This window comes from Delphinapterus leucas, chromosome 2 (assembly GCF_059928025.1).
Source record: "Delphinapterus leucas isolate spDelLeu-1000000601 "Yukka" chromosome 2, BTC_Dleu_Yukka2, whole genome shotgun sequence".
Taxonomy (NCBI): domain Eukaryota; kingdom Metazoa; phylum Chordata; class Mammalia; order Artiodactyla; family Monodontidae; genus Delphinapterus; species Delphinapterus leucas.
In genome coordinates, this window is record NC_143130.1 from 97200020 (window position 1) to 97227478 (window position 27459).

Here is a 27459-nt window from a genome sequence, read left to right on the forward strand (position 1 = left end):
CAGGAATGCCAGCACTTCAGTGATTTGGGCACATTGGTATGAGGCAGCATGAGTTGTGTGTTAGAAGAAAAGCCATTAAGTAATAGATCTTTTGCCTATTACTGTTTGTGTTTTTTTCCACTAATATGTTCGATATTGTACATTTGAGAATCTCATTTATAGCAAAGCTAATTTTTTTTTCCAGTTACAGTTGGGGTCATTGTATATTATATAAAATGCCTGTTGAGGAAAATTTGAGAAATATTTGATGAAGAAAGTAAAAATCACCCACAATCCCATCACTGTTAACATTTTGGTTTATTCCTCTTGTCTTTGATGTGTGTATGTAGTTAGATTTATATGTTGATACCATATTGTAAAGATGACTGTATCCTCATTTCTTCCACTTAACAGTATATCATAAAGGTCTTCACATATCATTAAAAAAGTCATTGTAATCATTATTTTTAATGATCAATATTCCATTACATTGGATATACCACCTTTCTGTTGTTAAAATCTTGAGTATCTTTGTTACAAAGCTTTGTCATCATTTTAGATTATTTTCTTAATATAGATCCAAACAAGAGAGATTATTGAGTAAAGGAATATGAATGTTTAAGACTGTGCATATTGTCATATGGCTTTGTAGAAAATTCTACTGGTTTAGAGTCCAATCAGAGCTGTATTATGTTGACTTCTAACAGTTTTGGCTTCTGAGTTGTAGAGCTACAATTTTTCTTCTAGCTGAAGCAATTCCCAGAAAACTGGACTGTGAGATCCAGGGCTCACCAAATTTTACAGTGACCTTTTAGTGGAAAAAAATCAGTAGATGTATCTAATTTACTACTTCTAAAATCTCTTATTTAACTTGTGATTACTTGGGCAATCACAGTAGCACACATTAGTCTTGAAAAGCTTAGCTTTAAAAGAAGGGTATTTTCACCATTAAATTATACTAGATCTGCTTAGTAAATATCTTGTTTTTTTGCTTTCCTGGAAAACCTTACTTGAGCATCCAAATTCTACAACTTCTAAGAATTACTTAGGGAGCAATGAGTTTTATTTAGCTACTGAGTAACAGTCGTTTTAACACCTGCATCTGCATCTAATATTAGGTAAAATGAAAAAACAGACTAAAGTCTTCTTCCCTTCCTACATATGAGCTAGATGGTAGAGTTAGGATTGTGGCTAGGAAATAATCTCCTACCTCTCACGTATAGAATCTGAACTGTGCCTATGCTGATTAGGAGCTTGTCAGGCAGGTTCCTCCAAATGGTATCTAAATTTACAAATTTGAATGGCAACAGTAGCCCAATATAGAGAAAAAGACAGGTGTTTTTGAAAACAAAAAAGCATGACTTGCCAAATATTTTCATTATTATTAATGAAAAGACATCAAAAGAAAAAATTGTAGTTTCAACTGGAAAGCCCTGTGGCTCAAAGGTCAGCCAGAGTAAACAAGAACTCCTATAAAAAGCCATTTACATTCCCTTTATACAAGATTTATTTATGAGGGATCCTTCCAGGAAAGAGTCTGACTGAGACTAAAGACTGTTTGGCCAGGATGTCCTGACTGGGCAACATTCAGAACACGTGACCAGTGCGTGATCCTAGAAGCCATTCACAAGGTCTTTGCTCTGGGTTGCCTTGGCCTTTGCTTCCCTTCCTCCTACCCCATGACGTTTGCCAAATGGATCCCCCTGATTATCTGATTACTCGGGTGACCATTTGGAAAACATGAGAAAAAATGAGTGTAGTGTGGATTTTTCCTTCTTGGTGAGAGTATAAAGCTCCAGTATCTTTAATTCTGGCTCTTTTTCAGTCATTCAGCAAGTCTTCACTGCAGTCAGCTAGGTACCTAGCACTATTTGAGTATTTTGTTGCATAGTAGCCTCAGGGGCCATTAACTAAAGAAGAGTAAGAGTGAGACTTAGGCATATCTTTGCTACATGATTTCATAGGCTCCTTCACAGACCCCTGAAACCTGGTCTCTGTGGCCCCTTCCAGTAGAGACCCTGAGTTGAGATTCCTTTATAGCCCCCTAGAGGGCACCCAGACCATCATGTTGCCTTCTGGGATTCTGTTTTCTTCCTTTTAGTCAGCTCCCAAAACATTAATTCACATTATCAATACTAGATTTATTAAGTAGAAAGGAACTTCTCAACAGTTCAGTTTAGATGTGTTTTTGTTTACATATGATCCAACAGTGTGATCCAGGATGGACACTAATTTCCTTGATTTTTAATCACCCAGGGTTCCCATAATCCTTATTTTTCCATTACAGTATGATGAAATTACACTGAATGCAGCCAAACGTTGCTACTTACCATCTACCTCATCATTAAAAGCATCTTCTCAATAAATAGTTAATATCCCCCAAAAAACATTTTCCACCGTTAATGTTTCTAAGTTTTGCTACTAATTTATTTTTATCTATATTCCTTTCTCTAGTGTTTTTTTCTGTATATAGTCCTTGTTTGTGAATGATTACCACATCTGGGGACTTACCTCTCTGACTGTCCAGACTATGGAAATGACCCATCTTTTTGCCTCTACTCTTTTACTATAGATCCCAGCTGCCTTCTGTCTCCCTCCCTGTGCCATCCCTGTTCCCCCATCCCCACACCAACAAAAAGTCCTAGGCATCGGGTGACTCCATCAGCTCTTACACAGATATCGGAGAGAAGCCTCTGACCCCTGCCTCTGTGTCCACAGAGCAGGAAAGAGAGATGTATGGGACTGAGCAATCTTCCTAAGGCCAGAGTGGGAAGGATTGTTCTATAGAGATTAGTATGGCCCTGGAAGGCTACATCAATTTTTATTTGAAACCTTATTGTGGTTAAATACTCTCCCATGGGCTGTGAGGTATCAAGCTTCCATTTATATCATCCCATATCTATGGGAAAATGTGTTTGTAAACTGGCAGATGCCTTTTAACTTTTTGGTTTGCCCTTTATGATTTAACTGTGAAAGATGACATCTTATAAATAAAATTCTGAAATATTAAACTTTATGATAAAATTCAAGGATAAACGAGCAGAACTTTCATGAGAGTACAATACTTTTGGAATTATGCCCTACAAGAAGCCTCCAAACATGATCTGTTATCCATGTCTGCCTCTATGAAAGCTGTGTTTAATTGAAAGCAAATTAATGGACAGATTTCTACTAGGCCCTACCCAGCTTAGGGATTAACCAGGATACTTATTTCAGAATAGTTCCTTCACTGGTATTCATGTTTGACATTGATATGTCATCATTTAGTCACTTCAACTATATTCAGAGCATCCTCATTTTATAGCACAGGAAACAGACCTTTAGCAGCCAAGTGACTTTACCAAGGAAGAACAGCATCAAGGGATGAGAGCATCCTGATGTCAGTGTGTTTCGTTTTTCTTTATTTTTTTTAAACTGGAACCCACAGAATAAAATTCATCTTACATTGGGATTTAATACATATCTACCATATCTGAAATCACAAAACAATACTTATCCTTATGACCTTTGTTGTATTATAATATTTTCTAACCTGTTCTATTTCTTTCTTTAATTTATGTGGTCCAGACTCACCAAACTGATTTCAATGATAGGTGTGACCTGACCAATGATAGGTGTGACCTGCAATTTGAATAACACTGATATAAATGAATTTCTACTTTTATTCCTCATTATAGTCATAGAGAAAGGGGGTGAGCAGCTTGATTTAAGAGGGCTGTAAAGTTTGTTTACCAGTATAAGGCAGTCCCTTTCCCTTAGAAGTGTTCTGGAAAATAACCTCAGGTGGCAGGAACATGAAAATGCAAGATAGTCTTGAAATATATTTATGTTATCTGCAGGAACTGGGCTCAAACCGAGCCACTAGTTGTATGTGTATACATAGATAAATCTTACAGTCGAAGACTGCTCTTTGTGATCTGGCATGGCCCTTGTTCCTAGAAGATATTCAGTGAATATTTGCTGCCTGAATGAATGACAGTGGCACTACTGATTTATTTGTAATTCTGGGTTTCTTTAATAGGATGTAGGATGTAGAGGGAAAATGAGAAAACTGTCTTGTTTCTGTTAAGGGTTATGTTGGCATTTGTCAAAAAGTACTTTAATTTCAGCCTGTCTTCATGGATTGATCCTAACTTCAACGTAATACTTAGAAGTCATAACCTGAGTCTTAATCCTGACCTCGGGTCATTTTTCTGGGACTAACTTTCTTCATATGAATTTTAGTGCTTTGGAGTTAAAATCATTAGTTCCCAGATTATTGGAAGTCATGATTCTTTGGGGAAACACCAGGAAATACTGACTTATTTGTCCCCTCTGTATGAACTGGGAATAGTTTGACTTGCTAAAAATATGACTGTTACAGAAAGAGAGGTTTCTACTTCCATAGCATATTTTTCTGTTACATTTGCCAAATGTTTATAATTATATTCCCTATCAGTCAATATTAGTGGACAGCAAAAGTTTATCTGCAAATTGGAAGGTGACTACCATGGTTTGATTTTAGCAACAGAGCACCTTTGTACAGTGTGTCAGAGAAACCTGGATCAGGTCGGGGTAACCACCAAAACTCTTTCTAGGCCTAGACACTGTTCTTTGTCCAGAGATCCCTCTCTTTTGCCACATGCCATTTTTCTTTTTCATTTTTTCCTCTTAAAATATCCCTCCCTCTTCTGCAGGAATGACATTTTTGTGTTCCTGCTAAGTACACGAGCTGGAGGACTGGGTATCAATCTGACTGCGGCAGATACAGTAAGTAACAAGAGCACAAAAATACACTGGATATGTGGTTTTTCTACTATAAATATGTTGTTTGGTTGGCCTTATCCTTTATTATATGTCACAGACTTTTTATTTCTTTGTCTCTTGTTGTGTTAAAAGACAATAGTGGCACTTTGCCTGGAACTGGAACATTTTAGCTTTCCTTTTGGGCTTTTCTCTCCCTTCTCTTATTCTAAGTTTCTTACACGTTTATTCAACACATATTTAGGAAATGCCTCCTATGTGTCTGATAGTGTTTTAAACACTTGGAATATGTCAGTGAATAAACAAACTGGAAAAAAAAACCCAGTCAACTCAACTAACCAGATGTGTTTGTTTTAGGAGCTATAAGTGAACAAATCAAAAAGTTGTTTTATTACTCTTATGCATTATTCCATCATAGGAAAAACTCATATTTTTGTATCCCGAACTTATAAACATGGTTGGAGAGCAATGAAATTGGTGATTTAAAAAATAAAATAAAAAGACATCCCATCAAATTATCTATCCTTTTATGCCCAATCTTCTTGGAGGAATACTTCAGCATCTGAAAGGGAGAAGAAAAGAGCATTCCTTTTGTATCTCAGATTTATTCCCAGGTTACAAATATATTTAAAAACAATATCAGTAACCCTGACACATAAAAATGCATAAATGGGAAATTGTTTTGTAGAAGGCATGATTCTGCAAATGTCATTTAATGTGATTGTTGTGGTACCTCTCTGTGAAATACAGAGCATCAGAATCCCCACAAATATCAGGAGGATGCAAACTCTGGAGGGTCATGGAGAAATGAATGAAGTACAAAGGTGAAGAAGCTTGAATAAATTCACAACAGTAGAGCTGGAACTAGATCCCATGTTTCTCAGGTTCCACTTCTAGGCTGTGTTCATTCTTTCTCCTTGTTAACTGCTACACTGTAGAACTGCCTGCCTTCAAGAATGAAAAACAGATTCTGTAACATCACCAAGTAGAATATCAACCATAGGATTCAGCTATACCTTCCTCGGCATCTAAACCACTTCAGCCAATTAACCATGCTGGGACACGGTTCCAGGGCCTGGGGACTGCTGGAGGCATAACTGGGTAGATTCTGTATCTTATGTGCACATCATCAGCCTCAGTCATCTTAAGAGAAGGCAGTCATTGGTGGCAGTGTTGTTCTTGTGGGTTCTCTGATGAGGTAGCTCACTTGGTGTCATATCAGCAACCTTTCTTTTTGCCCCTTGGTTCTCTACTCTAGTTTTCAAGCATACTGTCCCAGTTAGTCATACTCTTTTTTTTTTTTTTTTTTTGATGAATTATTTTGGTTGTCAGTTTGTGTGTGATAGAGGGCAGATTCCATAGTTTTGGGGTTTCTTCAAATTAGAGAAATGAGACCTGGGTTTGAATCCCAGCTCTGCTGTTCACTATGTGAAAGTGAAACAGTTGCTTGACTGCTCTAAACCATAGTTTCCTCCTCAGTAAAATGAATATAATAATCCTTCCTTCACTCATGGTTATGAAATGTCACCTAGGAACATGTGACCCCAGTGCCTGCACATTAATAGCCCTCAGGGATCCTGTGACCCTTGTAGCCCCAAATGAGAGAGCCAGGTCCAGGACTTCATTATTTATACTGGGCCCCAAATACCCCTCCTTTCCCCTAGGCCTTGTCTGCCTGGCTCTGTGCTCAGCTCTGCTGCTGTGGGAAAGCTGGGGATGGGAGTCCAGGGAAGGCTCTGGATTCCCAGGGCGGGTGAAAACAAATTCACACATGATGTGAATTGAAGGGCCAGAGTTGGGGATTGGGAGCCTCAGAGGAGGAAGAGAGCCGATTGGGGAGGAAATACTCCAGAGCCTTGCACTGGTTCAGCCCTGCTGTGTCCTGGAGGCATGGCTGGAAGAGGGGTGGAAACTCTTAGGGGCTTCCCAGGGGGCAGTAGCTTCTTCTCTGGCACCTTTGTTCCCCACCAGGTTTGGTTGATATTCCTCTCCTGTGTCTCTGCACAGCCCCCAGGAACTGGGCCTGAGTTTATCTCTGGATCTCCTGCTTCCCCTCCTCTCCACCCCCGACCCCGGGAAGCCTTTGTCTCAACATCCCAAGCACAGTTATCCTTAGAGAGGCCCAGGTACCTGTGTGAGAACGCCAGGCAGGTGGTGATCAAGCTAGGACGTGAACCCAGGAGTGAAGACTGGTAGTCCTGCCGCACCAGGGTGCTTCCCTCATACCAAGAGGTGACCAATGGGGGAAGTTGGGCACAGATTGGAGGACGAGTTATTTGGTTCCTTTAGGGGTCTTGAGACACTGTTTAGCATGTGGGTGGTCTCAGTCATTACATTTATGTAGTCTGGAAGGCCCCACGGCACCCCCCTTCACATCCCAAGCTTTGCTCCAGCTGAGTGAAGCCAATGCATATTTTTTGTTTTGTTTTGTTTTGTTTTTTGGCTGTGTTGGGTCTTCGTTGATGTGTGTGGGCTTTCCCTAGTTGCGGCAAGCAAGGGCTACTCTTCATTGTGGTGCGCGGGCTTCTTATTGCGGTGGCTTCTCTCGTTGCAGAGCACGGGCTCTAGGTGTGCAGGCTTCAGTAGTTGCAGTGCGCGGGCTCATTAATTGTGGCTCGCGGGTTCTAGAGCTCAGGCTCAGTAGTTGTGGCACACGGGCTTAGTTGCTCCGCGGCATGTGGAATCTTCCTGGACCAAGGATCGAACCCGTGTCTCCTGCATTGGCAGGCAGATTCTTAACCAGTGCGCCAGCAGGGAAGTCCCGCCAGTGCATATTTGAAATAGAGGGAGGAGCACGTAGGAACTGACCCAGACACAGATTCAATTCAGCAAAGTGAAAGTTCTCTCCCAGGTTAAAGGGGACTCTCTGACAGCTGCCTAGGAGTTGGCAGCAGTGGGCCCAATTAGTCTTACTCTTAATGTGAGTACAAGATTCATCACTTTCTGCTAGCTGATCTTTTGGACTCCAGTCTCAGTCCCTAGCCCCATACCTCCTCTGTTAGTTTTTATACCCTTCTTTATTAACCATGCTACTCCCTGGCTTAAAACTCTTCAGGGAGTCTCTGTCATCTACAAGATAAAGTATAAGCTCTTTTACACATACAAGGCCCTTCATTTTGTGGCCTTTATCTCCCTTTCCAGCCTAATTGCCAGACTGTTACTCCTTCCAAAATTTATGTTCCAGAGGCGGGGAGAGGTTGGGGGCCTAGCATGGAAGAATGGTGAAAAGAAGGGGCTTTCAACAGTTGACTGCAAAGCACTGGGAGAGTGAGAAGCTGCCCAGTGTGGCGCCAGGGCATGGGCCGCCTCTGCCTATGTCTAGGGGAGGTACTGCTCTCTCTCGGGGTCAGTGGATTTCCTGGCGACGCAACCATCATTTTGAGGGGGGACTCGGAGATCTTCATTGCCACTCGCCACCTCACCAGGCACCAGATTCCAACCCACCCCCCTTTCTCCATACGATGAAGTCCATCACCTCCCACCTAGATCCGGATTTGGGTCCACTTGGCGTCTTGCCACCAGGTCCAGCCATCAGTGTGGGGGCAGTGGGTCAAAGACGGCGACACGGACTCTGAGATCCGGGACGTCAGTAACCTGAGGAGGGGAAGGCTGGCGCACCCTCCCTACTTCCCACCATCTCCCTCTGCTCTCTCCCTCCTTTCCAGTCCCAAACCAGCTCACCGGAGTTGAAGCCAGCCCTCCAACTGTTTGAGCGTGGGGCACAGGCTGGGGGTGGGGTGGGGATGGGGTGGGGGGCTGACTTCACAGTGACTAGCAGGTTTGCTAAGGGTTGGGTCTGTTAGGCTCTATCTAGGGATCTGGAGTGCCCTTTGGCACTTGGCAGGTACAGGTGAAAGCTGTGTCCGGTGCTCTCTGAAGGGCCTGTGGCCTGTGACTTCCAGGGGTCCAGTGGATGGATGGATGGATGGATGGACGGACGGACGGATGGATGGGATGAAAGAAGTGTTCCCATATTGGGGTACAGGGAAATCATTCTGGCTCTGACCTGATTTCTGTGCTAACTACAACAGCCTGTTTTGTGGCCTCAAACATACATTATACATGTGCTTTAATCGTTAAAGAAAAGCATGCATTGTCCAGAAACAAAGACGTCATTTTTCAAAGAAGAAAACAAAAAAATTTATGTTATGGTAATAACAATTGACTTGTTTCCTGAACCCACCATACTGTATCATAATATTACATTAACAGCTCCCTCATCATAGATCTTTGTCCTGGGCACTTTGTCTTCTTCCACCTGGTAAACTTCTGATTGTTTTTTTTGCGGTACACGGGCCTCTCACTCCTGTGGCCTCTCCCGTTGCGGAGCATAGGCTCCAGGCGCGCAGGCTCAGCGGCCATGGCTCACGGGCCTAGCCGCTCCGCGGCATGTGGGATCTTCCCAGACCCGGGCACGAACCCCTGTCCCCTGCATCGGCAGGCGGACTCTCAACCACTGTGCCACCAGGGAAGCCCTTTCTGATTGTTTTTCAAAACCCAATTCAGGGTCAGGGGTTGCTGTTTTATATGGGCTGGTAAAGCCTCTCTGATAAGGTGACATTTGAACCAAGATCTGAAGAAAGTGAGAAAAGCAAGCCAGTTATGCATCTGGCAGAAAAGAATAGCATTCCAGGGAAAGGAGATAAGTACAGAACAAAGCCCTGAGGTGAGAACATCCTTGGCATAATCAAGCAATGAAGCAAGCCCTTTGTAGGTGTAACAGAATGAATGAGGGCAGAGTGGTATAAAATGAGTGGCAGAAGCAGATTGTGTGGGGCTTAATAGGCCATGGTTAGGATTTTGAGGTGGGAGCCTACTGGAAGAACTTGAACAGAGGAAGAACTTTAGCTTGAGCTTAAATGTGTCCTGGCTTCAGGGGGGTGGGGTGGAGAAGACTATAGGGAAGGAAGTAGAAGCAGGAAGTTCAGTTAGGAATTAGACACAAGACGATGGTGACTTGGACAAGGATTGAAGCAGTGGAGGTGATGAGAAGTAATTGGAATCTGCATGTATTTTTAAGGTACAGCCATTGGGGTTTACTACTAGATTGGATGTGGATCATGTGGATCAAGGAGAACTCCAAGGTGTTCAACCTGAGCAGCTGGAATGATGGAGATACCAACGACTGGTTAAGGGGAAGGTGTGGGGAGGAACGGGTTTGAGAGGGGAAATCAAGAGTTTGGTTTGGGGTTTGTTAAGTTCAAGACTCTTAACCAGACATTAAGTGGCATTGTCACCCAGGTGGTAGAGCGTGGAATTTAAGAGAAAGTTTGAGGCTCAAGATGTATTTTGGAATCATCAGGTCATAGATGACATTTAAGGCCATGGAGCTGGATGAGGTTACCTGGGGAGGCCTAGCATTGGTTCATTTGATTAAAATATCTTTCCCTTCTTCTCAGCCTGCCTGTGTCAGGTTTGGCCTATGGTTTCTTAAGGAATAGTTCACCTAGTCATTCATTTGAATGGCCAAAAAATAAGCAGGTTTGAGTGGGGCAGATCTGCATCATGCTTCTGGTTTTCACAGTTTGCCTTATGTAGGTAAGCTGGTCCTGCCAGTCAGAAAGAACCAAAGTAGGCCCCTAACCCCGTAGCTAGAGGAGTAGAAGTAGGAATTCTCTTTATATCCTGGGGCATAGAGAGAGGCTCTGAATATTCTGAGTCCCCAGTTCCAAAATAATTTACATGTAATTTTGAGGGGAGGGCTGAGGGACTCATAAATTAGAACCTCCTGGAATACTCAGAAGAAATGAGACCACAGGATTGAAATGAGTGGGCTTCCCTGGTGGCGCAGTGGTTAAGAATCCAGCTGCCAATGCAAGAGACACAGGCTCGAGCCCTGGTCCGGGAAGATCCCACATGCCGCAGAGCAACTAAGTCCGTGCGCCACAACTACTGAGCTTGTGCTCTAGAACCTCTGTGCCACAACTACTGAAGCCCACACGCCACAATTACTGAAGCCTGCGCACCGCAACAAGAGAAGATACCGCAATGAGAAGCCTGCGCACCACAACAAAGAGTAGCCCCCGCTCACTGCAACTAGAGAAAGCCCGCGCACAGCAACAAAGACCCAATGTAGCCAAAAATAAGTAAATAAAAGATTTAAATGAGTTGCTAGATAAAGCTTTGTGTGGAGTTAAGTTATACTTGCTGTGTGTGTATTATTAGAGAAACAATAAACTTAATTGCTTGCCTGGCATTTTTCCTTTGTTCTGAGATTTGTTCAGCTTTGGAAGATCCCCAGAACCATTTATGGACAAGGAAGAGGTTAGTCTGCCTAAAATGTCAGGAAAAACTTAATGTTTTATGATTGAGAGTGCATTTATAAATGTGTATTTGTAAACATTGGGATTATGTCTGGCTCACTCTGTTAGTAAAAACATGATTTTAGCATGAAGTTAATGGCAACTGCCCCTCACTGCCTGTGTTGTTCTTTGTGTATTCTTCTTGGAGTAGGGATCTCTTTGCATTTGACATTGTTTAGTGAGAAATTGTTATAAACTGCACTGTTGGTTTTGTTTGTGTGAGATCTGTTTTAAATGTTTATGTGTAGAGAGAGATTGAAGAGCTTTTGTCCCTTAGTAACAGTGTGAGAAGTCTTATGTCCTGTGAGACAACATGGGGCAGCTTTCAGCCCTCCCAAGGGACTGAACTTCCACCTGTTCTCTTGGGGGAAAAAAAGAGTGAGTTCCACCCTCCAAGTGTTGGTCAGCTTTTTCCAGTTGTTCCTCTAAATTTTCCTGTTTTCCATTTCACTCCCTCATCCCCTGAAACTCCCTCTTATTGACCTGTATAGCCAGGCGCCTCTACCCCATCTCAGCTCTCACCTTCTTCCCTTGCTTCCCCTCCCAGTGCCCGCCCAGCTTGGTGTTTACAACTTCATAAAGGTGCTGACAAGTAATTTATTTCCCCTTAGTCATTGTTGGGCCACACATTGTGGACTGACTAGCTTTAATCTTTCCTAGTTAAGTCAGCTGTTGTAGTTCTTTAATTGTTATTTTCTCTAGAATGTCTCACTGAGCTCCATAAACAAAGATGTCATCTCTGTCCTATTCTAATGGGCATGGTCTCCCCTGACTCCCTCTCCCTGAGTTCATGTCATGGTTGATTCAGTGTTCATTTTATTGTCAAGTTAGATAATAACCATACATCGAACTTGGTTTTTAGTTCTCTCTGTTTTTGTCTTAACCCACTAGCTTACACATATTTCATAATTTTTTTCCCTGGGTCTTTTTCTAAGTAGAGTCTTTCTTTTTTTTTTTTTTTAAACATCAATAGCTTATTGGATAGGGTTAAGTAGAATCTTATTTTATTCTCTCTTTCTTCCCAGTTCCTCACCTCTTTTAATCCATTTGAATGATAGATAGCCGCTAAATTGGGGGAAGGGGGGACTTTAAATTGCAAGCCTATCTCTTAGGCTTTAATCTTATTGTTTATGATCTCAAAAGAACCCAAGTTGAATTAGGTTTGGTTGCCACTGAGACTTCCAGGGAAGAAAATGTAAATATGGAGGAAACACGTATGAAATGATTCATAATATAGGATTCCCCATTATGAATTCATGCTGAACCATTGCCTTAGGCTTGGACTACTAAGGTACTATCTTTGGGATGTGACATCAACTCTCATTTTCCACATATGTAGGTCATGTTAGGTATGTTGGGCAAATAATGACCCTCCCCCCCAGTCCAATTGGAGGTCTCCTTTTTTTTTTTTAAAGATTAATTTTATTTTTGGCTGCGTTGGGTCTTCGTTGCTGCGCAAAGGCTTTCTCTAGTTGTGGCAAGAGGGGGCTTCTCTTGTTGCGGAGCACAGGCTCTAGGTGCACGGGCTTCAGTAGTTGTGTCATGTGGGCTCAGTAGTTGTGGCTTGTGGGCTCTAGAGCGCAGGCTCAGTAGTTGTGGCGTATGAACTTAGTTGCTCCATGACATGTGGGATCTTCCCGGAATCCACTGCGCCACCAGGGAAGTCCGGAGGTCTCATTTTCATTAACTCTGTCTTCTCTTCCTTTGTTCTCCCTGAAAGTTTAAACTGAATTTTCTAAAATTTTTCATATCCTGTTGAAGCTCAGAATATCCTGTGGCTAAACTCCTCTACAAGTGACAAACATTGTGTACTTCCAAATCCTAGATCTGTGGACACTGTGGATTAACAATAAGCTTTCATAATGATTTTCTTTCTTTGGCAGGCAGTTTGTAATTTTTTCCTCAAGGATTCTAACCTACACTAAAAACTGAGGGATTATACCTCATATGAAAGCAAGACAAAAGGAGCGCCAGAAGAAAGAGCCAGTGGGGGTCCTTATTAGTAGAGGCAAGAGCATTGAAAATGCTGATGCCTTTTATCCATCTTTACCTCAAGTGAATTCTGAAGAAAATGGCAGAAGAATTGCTTCCATTTTTAAATGAGAAAATAAATTACTTAGGAATGGTGTTAAGCAAGGGAAAAAGCATCTAGAGGAACAGTGTCAAGAGAAATCAATCACTCTTCAGCCTACATTTTTTTTTTTTTTTTTGAGGTACGTGGGCCTCTCACTGTTGTGGCCTCTCCCGTTGCGGAGCACAGGCTCCGGACGCGCAGGCTCAGTGGCCATGGCTCACAGGCCCAGCCGCTTCGCAGCATGTGGGATCTTCCCAGACTGGGGCACAGACCCGTGTACCCTGCATCAGCAGGCAGACTCTCAACCACTGCGCCACCAGAGAAGCCCCAGCCTACATTTTAAGGCTCTATCTAGTTTTGATCACACCTTAGAGATTCTAGTATCAATTGACTAATATTTGTAAAATTCTACTTTGTACTGGTGGATGGTGTCTGTCCTCAAATAAGACTAGACAGGAAGATTTTTAAAATATGTAATACACACGAAGCAATTGCTCACCTTTAGAAGGTAGCAGTTAAGTGGGAACTTGGACCAGGATAGGTGATGCAACATTTTGCTAATAGTGCACGTTGCGGAAGGAGACTATTAGGATTGTGAACTCAGGCCAGTCTCTTCCTAATTTGTAAGATGAAGGAAATATATAAGGTTTTTTTGAAAATTTAGTGAGATATGTATGCACATCTGTTTTAAGTGCTCAAAAGGTTTCAACCAGTGTTACTTCTAATAGGAATTCATGAGGAATAGGAAAAGGAGACGTTGTTACAGGCAAGAGAAATCAGGGAGGTCTTCCTGAAAGTGGTGAAGCTTAAACTGAACCTTAATCAACAGAGAAAAGTTGAAGGATTGATTGTTAGTCAGAAAATCAGCTTAAGCAAGAAGTAGTACAAACAAACGTAATATAAGTGAGGGATACCAAAGAGACCTATCTGACAAAAGGGAAGGGGTGCTTTTATGTTAGGAAAGAATAAAAATGAAGTTGTCTTAGTATAGCAGGACCTGATTATTGAGGGGAGCTTGGACTTGGTGTGTAACAGCATAATCGACAGAGAGATGGAGTGGTCTCCAGTGGTACCCAAAGTAGACTGAAGAAGAAAGAGACAGATCTCAGAAGCCTGCTGGTCTAGAAACATTAGTGAGCCAGATGTAGGTGGTGAGGGCCTGGTCAAGGAGGACAGTGGACTGTAGAAAGGATAGGTTTGTTTCTGAAGAAGCACTGGCTGGATTTGGTGACTTGGTTGAATGTAGAGGAGGACGCATGAGAGATAGGGGTCATTTTGAACTGGCTTTCTTTTAGGAGGTCTACTGTATTGATAGTAGCCTCAGGGCTGAGGACCCAGGAGTCTGTTGGTTTTAGCATCACTGGTGGGGCGGGGGAGGGGGGAGTACATTTTGTTGTTGTTTGTGTTTGCTGTTTAGCAAACTAGAAGTAACTTCCAGAGAACCCTTTAAACATTTCTTGCCTGGAATTCAAGAGACAGGAAATGACCCTGTTACTGGGAACCTGAGAATGCCAGGAAAGCCATATCTGCCTCTTACAAGGTAGGCCTAGGGTTAAAGAGAAGGCTTTCACATCCCTCACATCCCAGGCCCACTGCTTATTTAGGCAGTGTGATCTTGGATAAAATCTCTTATTCCTCTGTGTCTCAGTTTCCTCATCTATAAAAAGGGGGTTTTAAATAGTACCTAAATCATAGTGGTAGTGGGATTTAAGTGAGTTAATACACATAAAGCACGTAGTACAATGACTGGCAAATAGTAAGCCCTGAGTGTTAACTATTAATATTGTTGCCACTCCCTCTTTTTAAATGAAAACCCTGAAAAACGCTCAGAGTATGTCTCTTTTGCCCAGGGCAGATGAGGGAATGGCTTGGTTTTATGAGTAGATAGATACCTGTTCATCTTTATATCGTAGAAAAAATCTGGCATCAGACTATTGAAATAGATGAGTGGCTGGGTTGCTATCAGAATTCCTAGTATTGCCCTGAGAGTGCCTCATTTTTGCTGTATTCTCATCCTGCCTATGCAGGTGATTTTTTATGATAGCGATTGGAACCCCACTGTGGACCAGCAGGCCATGGACAGGGCCCACCGCTTGGGGCAGACAAAGCAGGTTACCGTGTACCGACTAATCTGTAAGGGCACCATTGAAGAACGCATTCTGCAGCGAGCCAAGGAGAAGAGTGAGGTAAGCAGAAGGCAAAGGAAGTATTGTGCTGGTAGAGAAAATAGTCCAGCCACATTGACTGGACTAAGACTTAAGACTGTCTTGGCTTTCGTTGGTCATGAAAGCACTAAAATTTCTTGTGAATAGAAAATAAAATGAGGTCCCGTACAAAAGCAGTCTACTGCCCTGGCCATTCCTTACTCCTTTTCTACCAGAATGGTGTCTACAACCTACATTCAGCTGTTGTTCATGTGAAGAGGACCCCAGGTCGTGGCCTTTTCCTATTTGACATGGTTTCACATTCAGGGGAAGAAGGAATGGCGTTTGCTCTCACCCTAGTACTCTCAGTGTGACCGGCCTCTGAGTTGTGTGACAAATTTGCTGGTTTCTAAAGAAATGATTATTTGGGGTTCTTTTCCTTCTTGATTCAGTATTATTGGACCTTATAGCTATCAATTAACAGTTGCAAGCAAAAGAAGTTCTCCTTTCTGTTGGACAAATGACCTGGATGAGCCAGTCACACGAATGAAAAAGAAGTAGGAAATCCAGGGGCCTCACCAGAGAACAGATGAAGAAAGATGTTTCTTTCTTTCTGAATATTTGTCGTAAGGGAATGGATGCCTGATGGTGGTGGTTTTTGATCTGCTTTGATATTCAGATTCAGCGGATGGTGATTTCTGGTGGAAACTTCAAACCGGATACCTTGAAACCCAAAGAGGTGGTTAGCCTTCTTCTAGACGATGAAGAATTGGAGAAGAAATGTATGTACTCTAGACCTCTTATTAACGCTCTCTCCTCCTTACAGAGATGTTTCTTTAGCCCCACTCTTCTGGAAATGGAAGGCGCCCTTGACTGTGCCAAGGGGAGGCAAAGCCAAAGACTGTCTGGGGAGAAACATTTTTTTGGTTAATATTTTATATTAAAACCCAAAGAAGGATGTATTATGGAGTAGAAGGAAAAATTTGTGTGTATTGTTAGAGTAATATGACTTCAAATAAATGGGTACCAGGAAGGCTGTATCCCTTGACACCTCAGCAGTAATGAATTTACTCTGTTCTATCCAGAGAAATGTTTTTATGGAAAAGTTGGAAAAGCACACTGCTGTATGTAACATACAAACGCTTCTCCCAGTACTTCTGGCTTTTGAGAACAATGGGTTTCAGTTTCAGACTTACCTTGTAAACCTCTGAGGACTTCGACAGCATCACATCAGAAAATGTGATGAAGCACCTTTCTTACGGGGCTCACATTTGCCACCACCTTCTAAAAACCTTTCAGGACTCTGTGCAATGCAGAGATATTAAAAGACTGAAAAGAAAAGGAAAAAGAATAAAAGGCAAGGAAAGGCCCATGACAGTGTCACTGAATCGTGATTTGAACCCCAAAACTGTTAAGAATCCAAGGAACTCTGTTCATTCTCCAAGTTAGAAAACCACCAGTTATCTGCCTTAGATGGATAGAAGTCATACCTTCAATCATAAATATAAAAGAATATGGCCACCTTAATTTCAGAGAATGAGGATTAGGATTGCCACAGATACTTCACCAGATCTTTTTAAAATTTTCTTGACAGTGAGACTCCGACAAGAAGAGAAACGGCAGCAGGAGGAAACCAACCGAGTTAAAGAGCGCAAGCGCAAGCGGGAAAAATACGCAGAGAAGGTATGTCAAGTTTGGGGTGGTGGACAGGGACTGATGGGGGTGCAGAGTGGTCCTTACAGAAGAGGATTCAGGGTACAGGCTTGTCGTCTTGGTTACTGGTTGGTGTCCAGCTCCATCTACGTGTGCTATACAGCAGTTCTGTCCTGATAGAGAATCAAGCAGGAGAAATGCAGCCTTGGTAGAACTGTACTCCCCACACAGACATAATTACATGTGTCTGTGGTTACATGTAATTATGGAAACGATTTGTTGGGACTGTTAAAAAGCATAAGTCTAATAAATGTAAGATGAATGTTACATTATTAGATTCCGTAGAATCTTAGAAAGGACCTAAGAGGTCATTAGATCCAGTCTTTCTGCCATAGTTCTGCTAGTGTACCATTCATTGTCATCTACTACTGGAAAAATAAATCGCTGGCCAGTCTGTTCATCTTTTTCTCCAATTCATGCCAAGGATTTGAGTTGTTTTTGTCTCCCTTCTGACATTTCCTACTTGAGCCCACCAGGCTGGCTGCAAAGTGGGATGTAGTTCCCCTGCATTTCTCCCTGTCTTGCTGTTTCTACCAAAGTATATCAGTAATCCTTACCCCTGATCTTTACTGATATATAAATCAGAAATGAGGTCTCCAGGACTTACTCTTGTTTCAGGAGTCAGCCCATTAGTTCTGACTAGGTTCCCAAACTTACCATGCCTAAAGACTGTTGGTTTGAACAAATAAATAATTAGTTAATTAATTTAAAAATAAATAAATAAAGGCTGTTGGTTTGAAACCATTTTATTACCTTCCAGAAAGTGGCTCCTAATTTCTTCTGGTGGGTTTGGTTTACCTTTGGGCTGTGCTGAAATTCAGACATTGCCATAGCTCTGGGCCCTCAAGTCAGACATTTGTCCATGTATCATTTCCCTGGACTGTTTGGTTTGTCTGAAGCATGTTGTCTAGTCACATGTTAAAGCTGGTTGTGCTTTAAGTGGAGGTCCACTTCTTCCTCTTATGCAAGCTTGTATAGGGCCTCGTGTCCCTTTGGCTGTATGGCCCTGATGGTCAGCAGCCTGGGAGCCTGTCTATATTATATGTTCATCTTCTGATAGACACACCAGCTCAATCCACACCCTCGATTGTACCTTCTGCTAAGCAGAACTATTTCTAGCCTGAAGGATGCCCTTGGTACTCACTATATTTACAGAGTTGAAAAAAAATCTTAGGAATGAAGGCTCACGTTCTTCCTAGTCTGGGCTGCTATTTCTACCCATGTTCTCAGGTTCTCTTTTATGACTCCACTTTCAAATCTCTAACCCATTGCTTACTACTATTCAGAAACAATATCAAAGAAGAAAGAGTGATTTTCTTCAACAGGACATTGTAGGGTTTACTGAGTTTGCATCAGGTGCCATCCCTACTCTGAATAAGAAGTTTCAGATAAATACCCAGTGATAATATAAACTACACAAAGACATACCGTATTAACCCTAATATAGGTCTAGATACAAATGCCGTTAGGTGCAGTGGATGGGTGTGATCCCCAGAATTTTCTAAGCACTTTCTGTTCTTCCACATCTCTCATCTGTGACAAAGCCCTCCTGAACTTGGCTCTAGAACTGTTTAGTGTAGCTTAGTCGCTCAATCCTTAAGCGTAAATTGAGGAAATAATGAAAAGCCACCTCAGTATTCCTTATGTGTAATAAGAACCTTCATTCCCCTTATACATATTTAAAAAGAAGGCAGAGTGAAAACAGATGTGCGGAAAATATACTAAGAGCACGGGCCCTCCCTCTTGTGGGGCTGCATCAGTTCAGCCCCTGAGAAGTGCTGCAGCTTGGCCATGCTGGAAGCTGACCATGTACCCCGCCCTGTGAGGATTAGGTTTGGCACAGCTCCAGTTCAGTGTGACTGGCCTTTCAACTCTGTATTATTGTGCCAGAATATGCATAAACTCTTACTAAGCCATCCCTTTCCTCCTTCCTTAGGATTTTTTCTTCCTTTAATAATATGCTAATTGAATAAAATGAAACTTAGAACTTTACAAAGAGTCAAATTTCTGTCATCACTTTCTTCTCCAACCCCACTTTTCTCTTGGTGCCTATCCTCATCCTTTTTCCATATTTCTTGATTTGTGTGTTCCCAGAAGAAAAAGGAAGATGAATTGGATGGGAAAAGGAGAAAGGAGGGTGTGAACCTAGTGATCCCATTTGTTCCTTCGGCTGATAACTCCAACCTCTCTGCAGACGGGGATGACTCCTTCATTAGTGTGGACTCAGCCATGCCCAGCCCTTTCAGTGAGGTGAGGCTCCTTTTAGATGCCTTCATCACAGCAGTGGGGACTGTGTCCTGACCTGGTAGCCTTTGCTTTTCCAGGAGTTCTCCTGCCTTGTAGAAGGGGTTACATGTGGAATCCATGGGAAGAAAAGCAAGTGAGGACAGGCTGCCTTCTTTGGAGCCAAAGCAGGGGGTCTAACTCTCAGGAGTGAAGCCAGGCAGGAGAGGCAAATGGTGGTGAGACCTGAGAAGCACATCCTGATGTAGGCACGAGGGCCATGGGCTGCGGGTGCTAGGAGGGGGGGTGATCATGACCCTTTTGCCTCTAGATCTCCATCAGCAGTGAGCTGCACACCGGCTCTATTCCCCCCGACGAGAGCAGCAGTGACATGCTGGTCATTGTGGATGACCCAGCCTCCTCAGCCCCTCAGTCTCGAGCCACCAACTCTCCTGCTTCCATAACGGGCTCCGTGTCAGACACTGTGAACGGTAAGTGATGCTGCTGTCCCATACAGCTTGGGTGAGGTCCTGATTCCTTCTTGGATAATGCCGTTTTCTACTTTCATTAAAGAAGAGTGGAGTAGAGCAAAAAGAATTGGTAGCCTCATTCTTTCATTAGTCGATTCAAGTGAAAGGGAGAATGAGAAGGTTTAGGGAATGTAAAATAAGAACTTCATAAAGATTTCAAACTTCTTTGTTTTCTAGCCATTCCTGTCTTTCATATTTCACCCTTATTTTTGCCAGTTTTTAATTATAGTTAGCTTTTCCAGGCCTTTCCTCACTTTGTTCTGTGGGGCCCAGCGTTGCTGCTATTTCTTGAGGACTTCTAAGTTTAAAACCTAGAAGTAGGGACTTCCCTGGTGGTGCAGTAGTTAAGAATCCGCCTGCCAGTGCAGGGACACGGGTTCAAGCCCTGGTCCGGGGAAGATCCTGTATGCCGCGGAGCAACTAAGCCCGTGAGCCACAACTACTGAGCCTGTGCTCAAGAGCCCACGATCCACAACTATTGAGCCCATGCGTCACAACTACTGAGCCAGTGTGCAGCAACTACTGAAGCCTGCGTGGCCTAGAGCCTGTGCTCCGCAACGAGAGAAGCCACCGTACTGAGTAGCCCACGCACCGCAACGAAGAGTAGTCCCCGCTCGCTGCAACTAGAGAAAGCCTGCACGCAGCAACGAAGACCCAACACAGCCAAAAACAAAACATAAATTAATTAATTAATTAAAAAAAAAAAAACAACCTTGGGAGTAAAAGTTGATTCTCTGAGGCAGGAAAACATTGGAGTGTGCAGGTGAATCACAGGTGCACGTCTCTGGAGTTCATTTAGTAATGATCTAGTTGAAAGAAGAAATTCAGGAGTAATGGCACCACTCTTAGAGAATGAAAAGCAGCTTGAGGTGTCAGGCTGTTGTAGCTATTTACAGTTCTTACTAATGCTGTGTGATGCTGTGTCCCAGCCATTAAATTGAGGCGTAGACCTCCCTGGGAGTCCTGAAACAAACACCCTGAAAGCCATCTTCCCTGTCCAGGAGAAGAGTCTGTTAACAAATGAAGAAATAAACTTTTTTCCCTCTTGGCCCATTTGTTCCCATAGGAATTTCCATTCAGGAAATGCCGGCTGCAGGACGTGGTCATTCAGCCCGAAGCCGAGGCCGCCCCAAAGGTTCAGGAAGCACAGCCAAAGGAGCAGGGAAGGGCCGGAGCCGGAAGTCCACCGCAGGCAGTGCTGCTGCAATGGCAGGAGCGAAAGCAGGGGCTGCCGCGGCCTCTGCAGCTGCCTATGCTGCATACGGGTACAACGTGTCTAAAGGTGCGGAAGCCCCAGGGGACTACGGGCTCCATTCTGGTCGGGGACAGTCTGAAGGGTCTACTGAGCATTCCGCCAGGTAGAGCAAGTAGGACACCTCCAGGCCCAAAGCTCCTTCCCAAGCCCATGTTGGATTCTGCCTCAGCATTGAGTGGTCCTGACTCTCTCCTTGCCCTTGTGACTTGGCACAGTACTGCCTTCAAAGCGTAAGTAACTGTGAAAACAGAGAAAGCTGAATTTTAAACAGAATTTCTCCTGCTTTGAGAACTGATTTTTTTCCCCTGGACCCACATTTTAATAATTACATTTCAGTAGTCAAGTTAACTTTTACCCAGCCTTGTGCTCCATTACCTTAGGGTTAAACACCTGCTGTAGGGAATTCCCTGGTGGTCCAGTGGTTAGGACTCTGTGCTCTCACTGCCGAGGGCCCAGGTTCAATCCCTAGTTGGGGAACTAAGATCCCACAAGCCACGTGGCGCCAAAAAAAAACCAAAACAAAAACAAAACCAAAAAAAAATACCTGCTGTGTGCATAGGAGTATAACACATGGACCCCGCACCTGAGTGTATAATGAAAATGAGAAGGGGAAGCTGGGCATAGAATTTGTTTAGCAGCAGTACAAGGCAGTATGCGCGTCCTGAATGAAGGAAGAGGGAAGGCCTTAATTCTGGTTGTAGATCAGAAGAAGGAGGAACCGTGGATTTGATGACAAAGTTGCCAGGCTAATTCAGAAGGAAAGAGAAGGATGGTGAAGGATTTAAACTGGCGACAGAGAGTTAACAGTGACCAAGGCACATTGGGGGTCACTGAGCAGGTCAGTCAGGCTGTGCTGAAGAGGAGCTGCGGGAGTCAGGGTTGGAAGGACCTGCTGAGCGAGAGCTTACCCGGTGTGTGACCAGGGGCTCTGGGAAGTTTGAGAAGGGAAGTAGCTAGCTATTGTGACCATGAGCTGTGGAGGATAAGGGTAGCAGTGGAATGTAGGGCATCTGAGAGCGGTGAGAAGGGCACCCCCACCATGCACAGACCTCTCTCCCCATTGGAAACGCAGGCTTAGGATTTAGGGCTGCTGCAGCAAGTAAGGGGAATTTTTGGATAGAAAGTTCTCAGTAAGTGTTAGGCTACCTCCCCTTTCTCCTCCTCCAGGGATAGCGGCCTTCATTTATCTGTTCATTCAACAAATATGAAGTATGATAGCCTACCCCAGTGTTTCTTAACCTCTTGCCAGCTCATCACACCCTTGGAAAATAACAATCATGGCAGTGGTCAAGGCTGCCATGGCAGGATTTCACCCACGGATGGGGCAAAGCATGACACTCATCATGCTTTCTCCCGGAGGCAACAGGGGGTAGAGTGTCACAAGAAAAATTGACAGTGCTTGGTGACTGGGAACGGAAAACAAGGGAAAGGACTGATCTGGACATTACCCACAGCTCCACTGTGGATGTGAGGAGACATGAGTCTGCCTGCTGAGAATTCACTCTTAGGAATGTTCAAAAGAGTTGTTGCCCAGGAAGCCATCGCTGGAGATGGGAGATTTGAACCAGGTCCTTAAAGTGGCAGGGCTTCGAGAGCAGGGGTAGCTGCCTCCAACACAAGGAGAATGCATGAATGTAGACACAGGATAGAGTGGGCAGCCTTGTGTCCTCTGGCCAGACTGGGGAGTAGAGGGCATCTTCTGAAATTAAGAAGGAAGCAGCTGGGACTTCCTTGGTGCAGTGGTTAAGAATCCGCCTGCCAATGCAGGGGACATGGGTTCGAGCCCTGGTCCAGGAAGATCCCACATGCCACGGGGCAACTAAGCCCGTGAGCCGCAGCTACTGAGCCTGTGCTCTAGAGCCTGCGAGCCACAACTACCTAGCCCACGTGCCACAACTACTGAAGCCCTCGCGGCTAGAGCCTGTGCTCCGCAACAAGAGAAGCCACCGCAGTGAGAAGCCCGCGCACCGCAAGGAAGAGTAGCCCCCGCTCACCGCAACTAGAGAAAGCTGGCACATAGCAACGAAGACCCAATGCAGCCAAAAATTTAAAAATAAATACATAAATAATTTTTTAAAAAAATAAAGAGGGAAGCAACTAATCACAAGTGGTATCCTGAAAAGGAAGAACGAATGTGTAAGAAAATACATTAGTGCCTGTAAGTTACGGCTCATCCTGCAGCCTTGGCTTTCCCATGTTATATAATGTGTGCTCTGCCCTTCAGTGCCAAGGTGACATCTTTACTCCCTGTTGATGCGGTAATGTGGAGAGAGCTGGGTAGGTATCATTTTTCTCTTACTGAAAAAACAGTTGACAGGAAGAGCAAGTAAATATGCTAAGAAGAGTGGCAGGAGCGGGCTTCCCCACGACCTCATCTCCAGACCAGACTCCAGCAACCGAGGTCAGGCACTGAGGCACTCAGACAGGACTGGTGCTTACGCTCGTCTTGCCTCTCTTTCCCTCTCCACAGGAATCTCCGCCAGCAGTCCTCTGCAGACGTCCCTTGTTCGGCCTGCTGGCCTTGCTGACTTTGGACCTTCAAGCGCCTCTTCTCCCTTGAGCTCCCCTTTGAGCAAAGGAAATAGTGTTCCTGGGACTCCCAAGAGCCTCCACTTGACCAGCAGCCTAGCCCCAGACTCCCTGGTCCGGAAACAGGGCAAAGGCACCAACCCCTCTGGAGGACGGTAACCACCTGGCCCTCCAGCTTCCTTCAACCAAACCAGGGGCTAGAGTCCTGGCCTGCCGATGGTCTTTGGATGGCTTGCCCAGTGCAGCATCTTTCATCCCAAGCCAGAGGGCAGCGATGACCAGCTGCAGCAAGGGAAAGACAGGCAGGTGGTTGGCGTGAGCACTTTGATCACCTGTGTCTCAAGAGGAATGCTCTGGGGTTGCCTGTAGGAAGAAGGCCCAAGGACAGGGATCAGGCCCACAGCATCTCAAAGGAATTGATAGGCAAGTCTTAAACCTCATACTGGGGAAGGGCCTGACAGAGACCCTGTTTAGATGCTCAGGCACACAGTCTCCATCCCCATTCCACTCTTCGGCTCTGGCCATGTCCCTTGCAAAGGCTCAGCAAGTGCTGTGAAGAGCCTTCCACAGTGGAGACTTCTCTTAGGGCTGTGATTTCCTGTGGGGCTAGGAAGGGAGGAAATCATTTATGTGACGTCCTCAGTCGTGGGCAACTCCCCAAGTCTCCAAACCCCATTTGCCAGAGTGTCCCGGTTGAGGAGAGCAGCGAGTGCAGAAGAAGGTAGTGGTCTGTGAGGATGACAGAAGGCTAGAGGAAGCATGCCTGGAGGCAGTTGTTTTCCCAGCATTTCCTCCCCTGTCCTGCATGGTTCGCATCAGAGAACCTTCAGGTCCCACCAGCAACAGTAGCAGCAGCTCCCACTCCGGGACTCCCAGAAGCCAGTAAACAGACCAGGAGCCACCTCAATCAGCAGGACATCCTCACTGCCCCTCTTGCAGGTTCCCCTTGCCCTTCCTGAATGCACAGTCTCCCCACCCTTGCCCTTCAGCCCCCTGCTTGGCTGTATGCACTGTCTGTATTGCACTGAGAAAGGAAGGGATGGCGGAGTGAGCTGGAGAGGATGGAGAGAGGGCAGGCTCAGCACCCACCCTCCCAGCCCGGCCCCACCAGCCTGAGCTTGCTTACCTCCAGGAGAGGCAAAGGGGTGGTGTTGGCATGGGTGGTGTTTCTGCTTGCCCCCAGCCTGATGTCCCTGGTGGAGCAGGTGCTTCTGGGCGGGCCAGCCTCTAATTTGCACACCTGAAAATCGCGGAATTGAGTTTAGATAGATTGATTTTTAAAACTTTTTTTTGGGAGTAGGAGTGGTAGGGGAATCATTTAATTTAAATCATAAGATTCCCCTGCCCAAACCCAGACTCCTGTGTACAGATGCTATTTAGAGGGAATCAGAAAAATGCCAAGCCTTTTTTCTCTTTGAATGTGCTGTCTATTTTTATAACTGAACTTGTACATATGTATAAAGAGAGACACATCTTTCTTTTACTAACTGGAGAAAAAAAATCTTAAATAAAATGGAGTGAGATAATTTTATGTAAATTGAGGTGTCTGTGGTCTTTGCAGCCGCCTCTCCTTGGGGGCATTGTAGGGCTCTTGGGGGAGTGTGGCAGGATGAAGGGGAAGCGGAGCCTCAACATCGTCATCGTTCTTGTGGTCAGGACACGTGGTCAGTGTGACGAGGAGTGCCCTGTGGGCGTTAATTGGGCATAGGAATTCGCCTCCAGCCATCAGAGAGGAGGTTTGACCAAGTGCCTGTCAGGCCAGGGCCACGGCCCTCAGGGTGTGGGCTCCTTAAGACTCCAGACCTCGCCTCCAGGACTTAGGCGTAGGCAAGCTTGACCTGGTCCACCATTAGGCAGTTACATAGTGGTAATCTTAACACTGACGGATTCTTTCCCCAAAACCCACAAGTGAGAGATTATCCTGGCAGTGTACAATATATAAAATCCCCAACTAATAGAAACTTTATTGTCCCAGTTTCTAAAACTGTGATGTGTGTACAAATGTGTGCATATAAACCCCAGAAACCTACCCCATTTGCAGTTCCAGTACCCACTGTCAATCAGTTAAGCCAGCAGAAATACTAAGGAACTGTGAAACGAACTCAGTGTTATCAAAGTTAGCTGTACTTGTAAGAATCATGAAGGAAAACAGTGAAATATGTTACTAGGGATTCCAAAGACATCCAGGCTTTGAAAACTTAGCTCTCTGATCAGCTGGAAAAGAATGAGTTCCCAGCCTGCACTGGCAGTGTTTCTCTGATTGAGTTAAATAAAACACTCATATATGCTCTTGCGTCACCTTTGAGCAGGGCTCGTGCTGTTCCGAATGTGCTGGCTGTGTGGCCTCCCAAGCCTTGGCTAACCCTGCACACCCTTGATTGGGGTGGGCTGGCTCCTGAGAAGCTGCTGCCTACCCCCTCACAAGGGTGATGAGCTTTGTCTTCATTTTGTTGATCTTAAGTAGCACTGTCATATATGCTGGCTCTTGTTTTTCTTGCTGGTAAACTTGACCAAGGCCTCACACAGAGCAAGCCAGTGTCAGTTTCCCAATTATCCATGCCCTATTGTCGTCACCACTGTGGCTCCTGGTCCACAAGCCCACTAGGATGGATCCTTTCCAGTTCTCATTACCCAGTGACAAGACTCTAGAACTTTGTCAAGGTCAGCAGTGGTCATCTCTCTAGGGACCTGACAACTCAGATCCTCGCGTAGCTTCACCCAGATGCAGATAGGCTAGTATCCTCTCTTGAAAAGCTTGTAAGTCTTGGATCAGAGCTCTCCAGTCTTCTGTGTCCCCAGACATGGTGCCATACCCCGCTTTTACCCATTTTCAATCCAGTCCCTGAAGAAACACAGCTAACATTTCATATTGAGGGGTGCTCGCAGCCTTAATGTTCCTCCTCACCTGTCCCTCCCTTACCTGAGGGTTCACAGATGGGGCTTGAATCTTAAAAGCGAAGGCTTCAAACTCATTAACAGCTTGAGTCCTGTCCCCAAGTTATGACTTATGCTAGCCTGTCCACTCTCTGAAGACTGCGGCTCTCATGTGGGAGATGGACAGCTCTCACCTGTGAACCCAAAGAGCCAGTCCCTTAACATAGAAGAAGACTGGCGAGGTCTCCTGCCTGCTAAAAGGAGCATCCCTCAGGGAGCCTGGAGGTCCAGTCCTCCAGTGCAGATCTCACTGGATCACAGTGAGGCCATCTTTTCAAACAGGTTTCCCTTGCCACATGAGCCAGCTCTGGGGCCCTAGGTAAGCAGATTTTAAGATTGTGGGCTGCCCCATGAGCAGCCCTGGAAATGTGGAGTCTGCACTGGGCTTACTATCACAGTTTCCATGCCTAGGGCTTTGTTGAAGCACTCAGGAGTCTCTGGAGATTCCCTGGACCTGGAGTTTTAGAGATCCCCAGATGTGCCTCAAGGTCTGTTGTTAGTGATAAACAAAAAGGGATATGGGCCACCCAAATTAAACAGAGCAGCTCTGCTTTTACTGCTAGCTAAAGATTTTGTGTGGAGTTAAACTAAGTTTAAGTTAAATTTTTTTTGAAACTTCTGAATCATCCCTTTAAGTAATGCTTATCAAACTTTAGTATAGATATGAATCACCTCGGATCTTCTTAAAATGCAGGTTGAATTTCAGAAGGTCTAGGGTGAGACCTGAAACTGAATCTCTAACACACCTCAGGTGATGGCTCCTTCGCCTTGGACCACACCTGGCATAACAAGGCTTTGGGCACCCTCCAGCCATGTCAGTCAGAATAAACTCTGATCTCTGCTTGTATGCCCCCACTCCAGCCAGGAAGCTCTGTGCAGGAAATACAACTGGATTGTTTAGGTTACTCAATCCACCTGATGAAAGAAAATGAAAAACTAACCTTTCCAGGAAAAGTAGGTCCCATACATATTTTCTCACTTTTTTCATTTTAAACCTATCATGATTTTCTCCATCGCCTTTTTCCCCTGGGTA

The 27459-nt window shown here is 44.5% G+C and overlaps 1 protein-coding gene and 1 pseudogene across 5 annotated transcripts in view; one reads left to right on the forward strand and one right to left on the reverse strand.

The window, feature by feature from the left end:
• Positions 1-15944, reverse strand: part of LOC149750218 (small ribosomal subunit protein uS12 pseudogene) — a 52905-nt pseudogene extending 36961 nt beyond the window's left edge.
• The window catches only part of INO80 (INO80 complex ATPase subunit), a 131187-nt gene extending 106789 nt beyond the window's left edge, over positions 1-24398 (forward strand). For 2 of the 5 annotated variants that reach the window (XM_022587428.3, XM_089907334.1), the window contains exons 29-36: positions 4656-4728; positions 15126-15284; positions 15922-16024; positions 16837-16925; positions 19050-19205; positions 19510-19669; positions 20775-20990; positions 23434-24398. In XM_022587428.3, the coding sequence (XP_022443136.1) occupies positions 4656-4728; positions 15126-15284; positions 15922-16024; positions 16837-16925; positions 19050-19205; positions 19510-19669; positions 20775-20990; positions 23434-23651 (1174 nt within the window). In that variant the 3' untranslated portion in view covers positions 23652-24398. Of the gene's footprint in view, positions 1-4655; positions 4729-15125; positions 15285-15921; positions 16025-16836; positions 16926-19049; positions 19206-19509; positions 19670-20774; positions 21194-23433 lie in introns of all 5 variants that reach the window. The other 3 variants (XR_016392116.1, XM_089907335.1, XM_089907336.1) reach the window with 3 other exon arrangements.
• Positions 24399-27459: the final 3061 nt, after the last annotated feature.